Genomic DNA, 15,132 nt, shown 5'->3' on the forward strand with positions numbered 1-15,132 from the left:
GAGGTGTGGGTCCAGCACTCGGGGCACTGAGGGTGCCCGGGGACCCAGGAGGGAGATTCCCCAGTGTGGTGCTCCCAGAGGCTTGCGATTGGACTCCTTGAGAAATGCAATCCTTTTCACGCCCTTTGAAATGTTTATCTGCGTCTTGCCAAGTATTTTTCCTCTCCCTCCTCGTGGAGGTTCAGCCTCAGGTCTGCGGTGCTGCTGTCGAGAAATAGGCGTCTCCAGCCATGTCCTGCTGAACTAGGGTAGCTGACCACTCACTCTTCACTCCCCTTTTCTGCGGGGGGGTGTTTCCTTACGTGGGGGCGTGGAAAGCTTCTCTCACCTCCATCTTTGCTTTGACCAGACTTGGTGTTTATGGATTGCCAGAACCTCCCTGCAGGAAAGCTGACCTTCTGCAAGTTCTCTCTCACACATGAGAATCTGCCCGGGTCAGAATCCATGTCTCCTGCCTTGGCAGGCAGAGTTACCACTGAGCCACCAAAGAAGCCCCCAGTGAAATATTTTTTGACCCCTAGCTATTCTAGGGATTTTTCAGAGACTCCTAAAACATCTCAAAGAATGATATTGACCTCATTACAATTAGGCACACTGGCACATATAATTACATGGGTACCATCAGCAGATCCCCTGGAGGAGGGCAGGGCAACCCACTCCAGTAGTCTTGCCTGGAGAATCCCATGGACAGAGGAGCCTGTCGGGCTACAGTCCATTGGGTCTCAATGAGCTGGACATGACTGAAGTGACTGCGCACACACGTGTTGTCAAATAAGTGATGATAAACCTTCTTAGGTTATATTGGAAGATAAATGTTATTAATATGTGTTCTAAAAATTATATGAAATTCCTAAAAATCTGATATGTTCTGGTAAATAATCAGTCACAATTCAGGATATTATCTTAAAAATCTGAATGTTACAGAAATAACCAAAGTTCTCTTTTCTTTTTTCTTACTCTGATTGTTATTTAATTTTCCATCAACAGAGCCAAACGCCCCAGCTCTGAAATTCCCATCTTACATAGGTTATGTAAGGACTCCTCCTGTGTCTTATTTCTTCACTTCTTTGCCAAGCCTTTAGAAGCTTAGAGGGGAGGTTAGGTGACTTTTCCAGGCTCACGTGGCCAGTAAAGTGGGGAGGCATGGGGTGGGGGGAGAGGAATGTGTGAAGCCTGGAGGGTGTCCACGTTGTACCCCTGCCCCTGGAAAGACAGCAGACCCTCAGTCATCTCCCCAAACCCCTTCCTCACCTTGCTGCCCTGCTCATAACCACTCACTGACTTCCTGCAATCTGTGGGAACCACCCATCTAAATAACACATCCATGGAATAACAATTCATGATGTGTTCCTTCTCCTTCTGCTGCCAACTGTTCCCCCCCCATCAATCTACACCAAGAATAATCATTTTAAAAATCTTTCTTTCTGTGAGATGCCCACCTACATCAATCACTTCATGATTTTCATATGAAAGTGAGATTAGATCAAGGGAAGAGGTTCTCATCTCACAGAACCCTTCACCACCTTCTCCTCACCCCTCTCTTCTCTCTCCTCTTCCCAATTTCTCTCTGCATTTTTTTCTCTCCTGTGAAATGATCTAGCCAGCACCACACATTGTTGTGGTTTAGTCTCTAAGTCGTGTCTGACTCTTTTTCAATCCCCTGGACTTGTAGCCCACCAGGCTCCTCTGTCCATGGGATTTTCCAGGCAAGAACACTGGAAACAGTTGCCATCTCCTCCTCCAGGACATCTTCCCAATCGAGGGACTGAAAGTGTCTCCTGCATTGGCAGGTGGATTCTTTACACGGAGGCACCAGGGAAGACCAGTCATAGATTAGACATGGCCTTAAAGTCTCATTTTCCATTCCAAGTAGTTTAACAAAATATCATTTTTCCCAAACAAATACTGTGGGCTCCCGTTGGTAATTACAGGTAAATAAAAAGTTCCCCACCTTGGGTCATGTAAAATATTACATGTACATATGATTCTTTCATTAAATATCTCATCAAATATAACTGAGGACTTACTGTATTCCAGACACTGTTCTAGCCACTGGGAAGCAAATGGTGGTCGAAAGTGTGAAGAGGTGAAAGCATCTCCCCTCTTTCAAATTCATATGGTGAATTCCTGACCCCCAGGACTTCAGAACGTGACTGTATTTTCTGGGGGGCCTTAAAGAGGTAATTAAGATTAAGTGAGGTCATGAGGATGGGCCCTAACAAAGTTTGAGTGTGCCCGTATGTCAAGAGGATATTAGAATGCGGAGAGCATGCGCAGACACCAGGGGTGACAGGTTTAGCAAATAGTATTACCGGACAACTAGGTACATTGAGTTTAGATCGACAACGAACCTTCACACAAATACTTTAATACATATATTACATATACATCTTTTGTGCACATTAACTATACATATTTTAATATATACATACGCATGTACAAGCATATGTCATTTTATTGTGCTTTGCAGATGCTGTACTTTTTGCAAACTGAGGGTTTGTGGCAACTCTGGGTTGTCAGATGACAGCTAGCATTTTTCAGCAATAAAATACTTTAAAGTTAAAGTATGTACATGTTTTAGACAGAATATATAGCACACTGAGTAGAGTACAGTGTAGTTCAAACATAAGTTTATATGCACTGGGAACCCAAAAAATTTGTGTGACTGTCTTTATTGCCAGTTCTCTTTACTATGGTAGTCTGGAATCGAACCAGGAATATCTCAGAGGCATGCCTTCAGTGTCATGTCGCGGTTGTTCAGGTGCTAAGTCGTGTGCAAGTCTTTGTGACCCCGTGGACTGTAGCACACCAGGCTCCTCTATCCTCCACTATCTCCTAGAGATGTGCATTGAGTCAGTGATGCTACCTAAACATCTCATCATCTGTTCCCTCTTCTCCTGCCCTCAGTCTTTCCCAGAATCAGGGTCTGTTCCATCGAGTCAGCTCTGAGCATCATGTGGCCAAAGTATTGGAGTTTCAACGTCAGCATCAGTCCTTACAATGAATATTCAGGGTTGATTTTCTTTAGGGTTGACTGGTTTGATCTCCTTGCAGTACAAGCACCACAGTTTTCAAAAGCATCAATTCTTCAGTGTTCAGCCTTCTTTGTGGCCGAACTCTCACATCCGTACATGAATACTGGAAAAACCATAGCTTTGACTAGACAGATCTTTGTCGGCAAAGTAATCTGTTTGCTTTTTAATATGCTGTCTAGGTTTGTCATAGCTTTCTTTTCAAGGAAGAAGCGTTTTTTAATTTCATAGCTACAGTCACTGTCTGCAGTGATTCTGGAGCCAAAGGAAACAAAATCTGTCACTGCTTCCACTTTTTCCTCTTCTATTTGCCAGGAAGTGATGGGACCAGATTCTATGATCTTAGTTTTTTTGAATGTTGAGTGTTAAGCCAGGCTTTTCACTCTCCTCTTTCACCTTCATCAAGAGGCTCTTTATTTCCTCTTCACTTTCTGTCATTAGGATGGTATCATCTGAGGTTGATACTTCTCCTGGCCATCTTGATTCCAGCCTGTGATTCACCCAGCCCAACATTTTGCTTGATGTACTCTGCATGTAAGTTAAATAAGCGGGGAACAATATATAGCCTGAACATACTCCCTTGCCAGTTTTGAACCAGTCCACTGTTCCATGTTTGATTCTAACTGTTGCTTCTTGACATGCATACAGGTTTCTCAGTAGGGAGGTCAGGTGGTCTGGTATTCCCATCTCTTTAAGGATCTTCCACAGTTTGTTGTGATCCATACAGTCAAAAACTATAAGTTTGTCATGGTTAATGAAGCAGAAGTTGATGTTTTTCTGAAATTATCTTACTTTCTCTGTGATCCAACAAACGTAGGAAATTTGATCTCTGGTTCATCGGCCTTTTCTAAACCCAGCTTGTATCTGGAAGTTCTCAGGTCATGTACTGCCAAAGTCTAGCTTAGGATTTTGTGCATTACCTTGCTAGGCTGTGAAATGATTGCAGTTGTTTGGTAGTTTGAACATTCTTTGGCATTACCCTTCTTGGGATTGGAATGAAAACTGACCTTTTACTTCAAACTTATTGATGACCTAATATTTAAAGTGTAACTCTTACACAATATATGATTACTTGTGTTTCCTCCTCAAGTGGTCAGCTCTGTGCTCGTGCTGGAGATGGGAACAAGAAGTTGTTTCTCAGGTGCCAGGTTAACATTTTATTTCTCCCGCTGATGTGTTGTTGTACTTTCTTTGTGAAAATTGGTCTTGCTGCACACTTAAGAAGCATGTATTTTTCTGTATGTACATCATGTTTTAAAAAGCTTACTTAAAAATTAGACAACATTAAAGTCACTTTGTCCACTGGCAATAAAGACAGGGCTGTAGATGCATACACCTTCACACTCCGTAGAGGCTGAAAGTGTTCATGTAGCAGAAGACACCTCCTATGTGTGTAGGGATTCTACACAGCATCTGTGACCTGTGGTTAAGATGACTCAGCAGTAGGGGTGTTTTTGTCAAGAGTCTGGGAGGTGGAGGCTGGTGGTTGTTGCTCATCGTTCTCCTCCAAGCTGTGTCGGATCCCGTATCCAAAGTATATGAGAAATCCTAGTAAGGAAATGCGAAAATGAGAAGGATAAGTAAGCACTCTTCCTGGTTACAAACATCCAATAGGCCTCCTATTATGGTGGCCAAGAAGTTTAGGGGAGCTCAGTTTGGGATCAGTCACTCAAGAGGTCTCTTTATGCCAGAAAGCCACTTACCAATCACATTCCAGATGCCAAATATGGCCCAGCTCCCAGAAGTCATCAGCACCATCAAGTAAATGTTCAAAAAGATGCTCACCAGGGGGAGGACAGGAAGAGCAGGGACCTGTGGGCCGAGTCATTTAATTTCTGAACACACCCCAGACGTCTGAAAGGGAGACCCAACCCCACGTGGGCAAGAAGACCAGCCTTCAGACTGCGTATTCAGTGCCGACTCAGACTGTGTATGTAAAGTACTGAGTGTGGATCAGGGAAGTTCAGTTCAGTTCAGTTCAGTCTCTCAGTCATGTCTGACTCTTTGCGACCCCATGAATTGCAGCACGCCAGGCCTCTCTGTCCATCACCAACTCCCGGAGTCTACCCAAACCCATGTCCATCGAGTCAGTGATGCCATCCAACCATCTCATCCTCTGTCGTCCCCTTCTCCTCCTGCCCCCAATCCTTCCCAGCATTAGGATCTTTTCCAATGAGTCAGCTCTTCACATGAGGTGGCCAAAGTATTGGAGTTTCAGCTTCAACATCAGTCCTTCCAATGAACACCCAGGATTGATCTCCTTTAGGATGGATTGATTGGATCTCCTTGCAGTCCAAGGGACTCTCAAGAGTCTTCTCCAACCACAGTTCAAAAGCATCAATTCTTTGGCACTCAGCTTTCTTTATAGTCCAACTCTCACATTCATACATGACCACTGGAAAAACCATGGCCTTGACTAGATGGACTTTTGTTGGCAAAGTAATGTCTCTGCTTTTAAATATGCTATCTAGGTTGGCCATAACCTTCCTTCCAAGGAGTAAGCGTCTTTTAATTTCATGGCTGCAATCACCATCAGCAGTGATTTTGGAGCCCAAAAACATGAAGTCTGACACTGTTTCCACTGTTTTCCCATCAGGGAAGAGCCTATTGGTTTTAGCAGTTCCCCTCACTCCCTGGATGTTTATACCATGAAGCAAGTTCACTCAAGGTGGACAGTTTGGGCACATACGGTCACTTACCTTAAAATAAAGAGGTATGGGGTTCTGGGGCTGCCTCCAGATGATGACCGTGACCCCAATGATGAGCAGCAGCAGCAGCACAGCCACTGGTGTGTACCCAGAGGCTCCAGAGAACTTCTGACTGGACCACTGGACCAGGATCAGGCTCAAGATTATCATCAGGAGAACTACAGGGGTCAAGGTGGAGGAGAACAGGTTCAACTTCAGAAGCTGAAGATGTCAAGACCTTGGGTCACACCTCTCCCCAGGCTGCCCACCTCAGGGAGGGCCATCATATCATCAAGACTCTTCAACTGACAAAATATACACTCCAACACCATACTGTCAATTTTAGAAAATGACCAGAGAGAAATCTCACTGCTCACCGAGTAGAGAGGCACATCCATAGACAATATGGCCAGATTTCCTAGTGGGGGTGGTGCTGAGAGGGAACCACAGACTCTTTAGAATGTTTGAGCTTCTTCCTTCAGGTTCAGAGTCCAAAGGATGTTCATCAAGGCCAGGCATCCCAATTTCCTCCGCGGTGTTCTCATTCTTGCTTAAATTCTGATTTGGCTGGTACCTGAATTAGAGGTTTTAAGGCAATATTAACAGCAGATCCTACTCATCCAACATCACACAGCCTATTCCACATCTGTCCTGTCTTAAGCAGAGCAGGACTTTTAGAAGATAGCTGAAGGCAGAAGACGATTACCTCCCAACTAATCTCCAAGACTCCCTACCAAGGTGTAGTGGGGTCTCACCTGAGGACAAGAACAGAAAATGCAACCAGGGAGTAAACGAGCAGGGTCCCGACTATCGTGAGCTCTATAATGTTTGTGTATGTGAAGAGTAACGCCATGATCCCTAGAATGAGGGCACAAACAAGGTGGGGAAGGGAGTGAGAAACAGCTGGAAATAAGTAAGTTAAGATGTGGGTTTCATTTTTTTTTTTTTTTTTTTTACCTGCAAGGTTTCCAGCAGACAAGATGGCCACGTCAGGGGTGCCTGTGCGGACATGGATCCAGGTAAGTACCCGGAAAAGGAGGCCGTCCTCTGCCATCTTGTAGATCAAAAGATGCATTCTGAACACGGTACTCTGGAGTCTGGAAGAGAAGATGGAAATGTGTAAGGATGTGGAGAAGCAGGACAGACTGGGGCTTCTGCTCTCTTGTTGGCTTGCGGTAAGGTGTCTCTCTGTCTTCTCTACAAATCCTAAAGGTTGGGAGATCTGAGCATCTGACAGTAGATAGGGAGAAAACCATGGCACTGACTTGGATATAAAAGCACAGAGGGTGCCAATATTCACGATGTATCTGACAGGGAGCCACCAACTATGGAGAATGGCTTGTGGCAAAGGGTCCAGAGGCTGAATCAGGTAGTAGGGCACCATGAGGGTGAGTGCCACTGAGAGACCAGAATATGCCAAAAAGCAGATGAAGATCGTGATCACGATGCTCCAGGGGATGGAACGATGAGGATTTAGAGCTTCTATCCCTGCAGAAAGGGAAGAAGTATTGGGTCAGGAAAACACACTGGGCAAAATCCCCTTCCTTCTTGTACTCCACAGTCAGGTTTCCCCTAAGCCAGGGGCAGCCAGTCTGTTCCCAAACCCCAGATGGGACACACAGTCACCATGTTACCTTTAGTAGCAACAGCATCAGCACCAAAAAAATAGAAGAAACTTATAGCTATTCCCTGGAGAATCCCTTCAACACCAAAAGGTGCAAATCCTCCAGAACCCAGAGGGCCCAAGCTACAGTGAGAGAAGGAAAGAGAAAGAACGCGGGTGAGGTGTGTTCAGCCATCTCTACTAAGCTTCTCCCTTCATACATCAAGTCCTGGGCTCCAGGACTTGCTTCTTCTGGATCCATTCGCCCAGATATCTTTAGTCCACACCATACCAGATCTGCATGCCCTTCACCCATATATTATGGCCAATATTACCCTCCTAAGCCATAGCTGTCTCTGGATCCAGATGTGTTCAGTTTGTAGTCCTGTTCTGTGAGCTTCCAGTTATGCAGATCTCCCTTAACGAAGCCAGTGATGATAATGAAAATGATAACCAAAATGTTTATTCCTATGGATATATTGGCAATCAGGATTGACTCACGAGCTCCCAGAACCAGCAGTCCTGTGGGAAAGATGTAATATGAAACATTCAAACTATTGATGCATTTATAGATACACTGGTCATAGAAACACCCCTTTTCAACAACACAAGAGATGACTCCTCACTTGGACAAAACCAGAAGGTCAATACTGAAATCAGATTTATTATATTCTTTGTCGCTGAAGATGGAGAAGCTCTATACAGTCAGTAAAAGCAAGATCTGGAGCTGACTGTGGCTTAGAGCATCAGCTCCTTATTGCAAAATTCAGGCTTAAATTGAAGAAAGTAGGGAAAGCTACTAGACAATTCAGGTATGACCTAAATAAAATCCATTACGATTATACAGTGGAGGTGACAAATAGATTCAAGGAATTAAATCTGGTAGGCAGACTGCCTGAAGAACTAGGGACAGAGATTCCTAACACTGTACAGGAGGCAGTGAACAAAACCATCCCCAAGGAAAAGAAATGTATAAAGGCAAAATGGTTGTCTGAGGAGGCTTTACAAATAGCTGAGAGATGAGAAGTGAAAGGCAAAGGAGAAAGGGAAAGATAACCAACTGAATGCAGAATTCCAGAGATTAGCAGGGAGAGACAAGAAAGCCGTCTTAAGTGAACAATGCAAAGAAATCGAGGAAAACAGTAGAGTAGGAAAGACTAGAGATCTCTTCAAGGAAATTGGAGATATTAAGGGAACATTTCATGGAAGGATGGGCACGATAAAGGACAGAAATGGTAAGGACCTAACAGAAGCAGAAGAGATAAAGAAGAGGTGGCAAGAATACCCGGAACTACCAAAAAGGGTCTCAATGGCCTGGATAACCAAGATGATGTGGTCATTCACCTAGAACCAGGCATCCTGGAGTGTGAAGTCAAGTGGGTCTTAGGAAGCAATACTACAAACAAAGCTAGTGGAGGTGATGGAATTCCAGCTGAGCTATTTCAAATCCTAAAAGATGATGCAGTATTCAATATGTGAGCAAACTTGGGAAACTCAACAGTATCTTCAGGACTTCTAGATCAGTTTTCATTCCAATGCCAAAGACGGGCAGTGCCAAAGAATGTTCAAATTACTGTACAATTGTACTCATTTCACACGCTAGCAAGATGATGCTCAAAATCCTTCAAGCTATGCTTCAGCAATATGTGAACCAAGAACTTTCAGATGTACAACAGAGTTAAGAAAATGCAAAGGATCAGAGATCTAATTGCCATCTTTCTTTGGATCACAGAGAAAGTGGGGGGAAATACCAGTAAATCATATACTTCTGCTTCATTTAACTACACTAAAGCATTTGACTGTGTGGATCACAACAAATTGTGGAAAATTCTTAAAGAGATAGGAATACCAGACCACTCTAACTGTATCTTGATCTATGCTGGTCAAGAAGCAACAGCTAGAACTGGACATAGAATAATGGACTGGTTCCAAATTGGGAAAGGAGTACATCAAGGCTGTATATTGTCACCCTGCTTATTTAACTTATATGCAGAGTACATCATGCAAAATGCCAAGCTGGAAGAAACACAAGCTGGAATCAAGATTGCCAGGAGAAATATCAACAATCTCAGATATGCAGATGATACCACGCTAATGGCAGAATATGAAGAGGAACTAAAGAACCTCTTGATGAAAGTGAAATAGGAGAGTGAAAAAGCTGGCTTAAAACTCAACATTCATAAAGCTAAGACCATACCATCTCGTCCCATCACTTCCTGGCAAATAGAAGAGGAAAAAGTGGAAGCAGTGACAGATTTTCTTTTCTTGGGCTCAAAAATCACTGCAAACAGTGGCTGCAGCCATGAAATTAAAAGACACTTGCTTCTTGGAAAGAAACTTATGGCAAACCTAGACAGCATATTAAAAAGCATAGACATCACTTTGCCTACAAAGGTCTGTCTAGTCAAAGCTATGGTTTTTCCAACAGTCATGTACGGATGTGAGAGTTGGACCATAAGAAGGCTGAGCACCAACTAATTGATGCTTTTGAACTGTGGTGTGGAGAAGACTCTTGAGAGTCCCTTGGACAGCAAGGGGGAACAAACCAATCAATTCTAAAGGAAATCAACCCTGAATATTCATTGGAAAGACTGATTATGAAACTCCAATACTTTGGCCACCTGGTGGACAGAACTGACTCATTGGAAACGATTCTGATGCTGGGTAAGATTGAGGGCAGGAGGAGAAGAGGGTGACAGATAATGAAATGGTTGGATATCATCACTGACTCAATGGACATAAATTTGAGCAAAGCCCAGAAGATAGTGGAGGACAGAGGAGCTCGGCTTACTATAATCCATGGGGTTGCACAGAGTTGGATATGACTTAGTGACTGAACAACAACAGGAAGCAGAGAGATAGTTGCTCGGGGCTGGCAGCTGGTGGTGGTGGACAAACAGACAGTGACTGCCCAGTGGGTACAGAGGTGTTGAATGTGTTTGGAACTAGATGGAGGTGATGGTTACCCAACATTACAGAAGTAGTTAATGCTATTGAATTGTACACTTTAAGATGGTTAATTATTGTGGCAATCTTCTCAGAATACATGTCAAATAAAGCAAGATGTATACCTTAATCTTACACAATGTTGTATGTCAGTTATATTTCACTGAAGCTGGGAAAAATTACAAAGTGGTTAATTTAATGCTATGTGAACTTCCTCTCAATTAAAGAAAATCTTTGGCCTCGGTACAAAGGAAAACTTTATGGTCTAAGTAAATGATTCTCAGCTTGGGGTAATTTTATTCCCCAACGGACATTGGCACTGTCTGGAGACTCCCTGATTGCCACAGTTGGGGGTGGGTGGATGTCACTGGTATCTAGTGAGCAAAGGCCAAGGATGATACTCAACACTCAATAATGATTGAAAAAAGAAATTAAAATTCGCAAGACATTCCCCCCACGCCAAAGAATGATAAGCCCAAATTGTCAATAGTGCCAAGGGTGGAAAACAGTGGTCTATGTCTTAGCTTCTGTCTCAAGACCCTTCTTTCTATTTCTAATCCCCCACCATTCTGCCATGTAAAGCCTTTCCTATACCAACTCCTGCTCCACACTCTGCTCTTCCCATCCTGTTGTTGAGCCCTGCCTCACCTGTCATCAGCAGTATCAGGCCCATGGCAAAAAAGTCTGCATATGTAGCCAGGGTGTCAGGCATGTGTAGAGAGAAGGTTTCCTGTAATGCCTGAGAGATGTGATTCCCAACCAGGCTGTCAAAGATGTAACTCGATATCCTGGCCAAGACGGCAGGAACTGCAGAGGTAGAAGAAGGAGCCTTCATTGACAAACAAAAATTAATGTGCCATAGGATCTAAAAACACAGATAAAATACCTGTATATACAAATACCTGCTACAAAATACAAAATATCAAAGAGTTTCTTTTCATGGGTTGGGGAGAGTAGACCCAAATATTTCACCAAAATGTCAGGTGTTTTAATATGTTAGGAGCAGATCAATGTTATACAAGAAAAGAAAACACGTCAGTGGGACTGGGAGGGCTGGGATAAGGCATGGAATTTGAAATCAAGTGGTAAAGGAAAATCCCAGGAAAGCAACAACTGAGCAAAGACTTCACTATGGTGAGGGAATGAGCCTGTGGGACATGCCTCCCTCTCACCCATTCCCTACAGTTCCCTTTCCTTCTGGATTCACGGTCCATCATTTAAGGACACAGGATAGAATCAAGGTGAATGCAGTTGTGGGGTCTTCCTGACACTATTATCAACTTCCCTCCACCAGGCCAAGAATAAAGTGCTCATGAATGACTGAGTACCCAATCCTCCAACACAGTTTCCCAATCTTAAGCCCCACACCATTTGCTGGCCCATCGTCTCACCCATGACTGAGGGAAGTATGCTGTTCCAGCCAATGATGAAGGCATAGAGTTGACCCATCATGACATAGCTGTAGAGATATGCAGAACCAGAGCGTGGTACCCAGGCCCCAAATTCAGCGTAGCAGAACCCATATAACATAGAAAACAGGGCAGCCACCAGGAACGAGATGATGGTTGCTGGTCCAGCTATGTACTTGGCCACTGCACCAGCCAGAACGTACATGCCAACTAACAGCATCCTGCCCACACCCAAGGTCACCAGGTTTAGGATGTTCAGATGAACCACGGGTCTCTCAGACTCATCTCTGGGTTTCAGCAGCTGCTTGCGGGTGAGCTTCTGACCAAATTGGTGAACAAACTGACGCAACATCCTAGACATAGTTGAGGAGGCTCCAGTCTGCTGAGAAAACAAGACATAAAGCCGTGAAGAATGTCCATCCACCCTTGGCACTGGGCTTCCAATTCTATGGAGTATGGAAGTGATGGGGAGCAGGGGGTAAAAGGACACATTGGGCAAGTTCGCCGACTCTGAGATTTGGTTTCTACAATCATAGAGAAGACTTCTGATTTGTCTCAAAGTTCCTGGAAGGTTTGCTTGAAAAGAAGTGAGACAGAGTGGATTAGTCTCCCCAAATGTGCCCCTTTGACGGGTAAATTGTTTTGAGCTAAAGTTAATTAAGACCCATTAGACTCAGGAGAAGCTCTTCACCTCTCCCTTAACTTTTCAAAATAATGCGGATTAGGGGACCTATGCCAGGAAGAGAGCTATTACCAGAGCGAACATTTTAATCTCAGGAAGACTTACCTGCTTGGAGTGGGCAAACATTTGTTCACCAGGCACTTGCTTTTCTCATCCTTCTGTGCATGGTCTTCCTCCCATTTGAAGCCCCAGATCCCCACCCCTTTCTCCTTAACTCAGGGGGTCATATAAGCCTCAACTGTCTGACAGTCTTTGAGCCCCAAAAATTTTTATGGAGCTCCTGTACATTTTAAACTAACTGTGTTCATCTGTCTTATGTCAACTGAATTGTTAGCTTAGCCGAAGAATCTAGAAAGCCAAGTCTTCTGCCCCTACAGAAGCAAAAGCTTCCAACACAGAGCCTGGCACACCATAGGAGCTTAACTGGTATAAGTTGGATGGATAAGAATGCTGAGTTTTGAATCAAAATCAACCAGCCCTGCTTGTCTGATTTTGCTGAAACTACGCATCATCTTTTTTCTCCTTTCCCCTGCAAAACAGGGCAAATTATCATCATTATCCCCTCCCCTCTTTGATAGGGGTGAAGTGACTCTTTTAGGGGCTTGCTGAGCACAGCACTCAGACTCTGCACTTTTCTTCACCAAGGATCCTGAAACCTGGACACTTTTTGTTTCATTGTTTGCAGAGTGACACGGCATAGTAACTCTGTCCTGGGGCAGAATGAGGTGACAATTGAGGGGAGGCACAGACTCTAGCCCAGCTCAGCCAAAGCATCAAATTACAGTGGCCTCCCAACTGCCTGGAGGGAGGGGGAACTAACTTTCAATCTGAATCGGAAATGACAGGACTGTGTTTCCTGCTGCTTTGGGACATGAAAGGTCTCCTGCCTACACAGCTCTGCAGGGCTAGGCTGACCCAGTGACCACCAGGTATTGTGAGGGGGGCTTCCACCCCTCATACTCCGAAGTCCAAGTTTAACATTTTGATGAAGAGCAAGCATTCAAAGAGCCAGGAGACTCTGAATAGAAGCTGGGTTCTGCAAACACTCCGGCACTCTTGAACAAGTCATATACTTCTCTGGACTGTGTTTTCTTCTTGCTCAAATGCTGCTGCTGAGCCCTTCTGCACTGTGAGTAGGAATGTAAAATGGGGCAGCAGCTATGAATGCAGTACAATGGTTAATTCTCGTCTGAAGAATACATTTACCACACGATCCAGTAATGCCACATTGGGAGTATACCCCAAAGAATTGAAAATAGGGTTCAAAGACATATTTGTACACCTGTGTTCCTTAGCAGCATTATTCACAGTAGCTGAAAGTTGAAAGCAACCCAGATGTCCATCCATGAAGGAATGGATTAACACAATGTGGTCTATACATACAGTGAATATTATTCAACCTTAAACAGATAGGTGATTCTTTTCTCAAATATGTATATTTTTAATTTATGTTTAATTGGAGGATAATTGCTTTGCACTGTTGTGTTGGTTTCTGCCATACATCACCACGAATCAGCCATGGGTATGCATATGTCCCCTGCCTCTTGAACCTCCCTCCCATCTCCCTACTCCATCCCACCCTTCTAGTTTGTCACAGAGCACCGGGTTGAGCTCCCAGCAGTACATAGCAAATTCCTACTGGTGATCTATTTTACATATGGTAGCATATATGTTTCAATGCTACTCTCTCAATTCATCCCACCTTCTCCTTCCCCCTCTGTGGCCACAAGTCTGTTCTCTAAAACAGACAGGAAATTCTGACGTATGCTATAATGTAGAGAAACACTGAGGACATTATGCTAAGTGACATAATCCAGTCACAAAAAAACAAGCTATGATTCCATGTCCATGAATTGCTGAGAGGAGTCAACTTCTTAGAGACAAAATAGAATGGTGGTTTGCCAGGGGCTCGGATGAAGGGTGAACCTGGGAGTTATTGTTAAACGGAGACCCAGGTTTAGTTTTCTTCTTAGGAAAGAAGAGAAAAAAGATGTGAAAAGAGTTCTTAAGATTGCTCACACAACAATATAAACATACCTAACATCACTGAAATGTATACTTAAAAATGGTTAAGATGGCAAATGTTAAGCTATATGTAATTTACCACCATATTTTAAAATTACTGCCAAAAAGTAGAAATAGAGCCAACTTCACAGAGTTGCTGGGTTAGCAAACCAATGGTGACTTAATATAAATCAACACACGGCCCTCCTCTGAGGACACTAAAATCCATGGATGCTCAAGATCCTTACAGTGACTGGGGCATCCACAGAGGAGGAACCTGCCGAATCAGAGGGTCAACAATACACAGGAGACTGACATCAGTGGTCCTCACACCATAAACTCTGTTCTAGGGGAATCTTTGATGTTGCTTGAATACCAGTCAAAAAAAAAAAAGAGTCTTAGACTCTCCATGGTCTGATCCAAGCCTGTGTATCACCAATTCCCACATAAACCAGACGACTCCCAGCTCCTGTTTTCATCTGGAAAATGGGTCTCTCCACCCTCAGTCAGGAGCCGGGCTGACCCCCTCCACTCTGGGATTGCAGAGGTCTCTTTGGGAGGATGTGAACTCGCACCCAGTCTCCTACAGAAGAGGGTGACCCAAGACTTACTGGATCCTTGGAGCAGAGCCTGGAGCACTGGATCAGTCAGGGAGGCTGAGGTTAAGTCATGCAAGACTGGAGCTGAGACATCTCTAAGGACCAAAGCAGGGAGTCCTGAGCACAGAAAACGGCCCTTACCCCCAGAGTTGTTAGGGTGGAGATGAGGC

The 15,132-nt window shown here is 44.1% G+C and overlaps 1 protein-coding gene across 1 annotated transcript; it reads right to left on the bottom strand.

Annotated features, from left to right (window-relative positions):
* Window positions 1–2,437: 2,437 nt before the first annotated feature.
* On the bottom strand, window positions 2,438–12,972 carry LOC145513561 (cationic amino acid transporter 3-like). Its single transcript, XM_081510291.1, has 12 exons — window positions 12,465–12,972; window positions 11,660–12,056; window positions 10,917–11,075; window positions 7,658–7,844; window positions 7,354–7,466; window positions 6,985–7,207; window positions 6,677–6,816; window positions 6,475–6,577; window positions 6,097–6,293; window positions 5,732–5,898; window positions 4,736–4,844; window positions 2,438–4,580 (listed from the first exon to the last, which is right to left on the bottom strand). Exons 1-12 carry the CDS (start codon window positions 12,483–12,485, stop codon window positions 4,459–4,461), a joined length of 1,938 nt encoding a protein of 645 aa, XP_081366417.1. The 5' UTR covers window positions 12,486–12,972; the 3' UTR covers window positions 2,438–4,458.
* Between the last annotated feature and the right edge of the window lie 2,160 nt (window positions 12,973–15,132).

This window comes from Giraffa tippelskirchi, chromosome 7, assembly GCF_054371585.1.
Source record: "Giraffa tippelskirchi isolate mGirTip1 chromosome 7, T2T-mGirTip1v1.2.pri, whole genome shotgun sequence".
Lineage (NCBI taxonomy): Eukaryota > Metazoa > Chordata > Mammalia > Artiodactyla > Giraffidae > Giraffa > Giraffa tippelskirchi.

Excerpts from the sequence above, each read along its gene's own strand:
- LOC145513561 (XM_081510291.1), bottom strand. The coding sequence starts at position 12,485 with ATGTTTGCCCACTCCAAGCAG. Across the intron at positions 7,208-7,353 it reads TGATGCTGTTGCTACTAAAG|GGATAGAAGCTCTAAATCCT; the intron begins GTAACATGGTGA and ends CCCTTTCTGCAG. Across the intron at positions 4,581-4,735 it reads TGGCATCTGGAATGTGATTG|GATTTCTCATATACTTTGGA; the intron begins GTAAGTGGCTTT and ends TTTCCTTACTAG.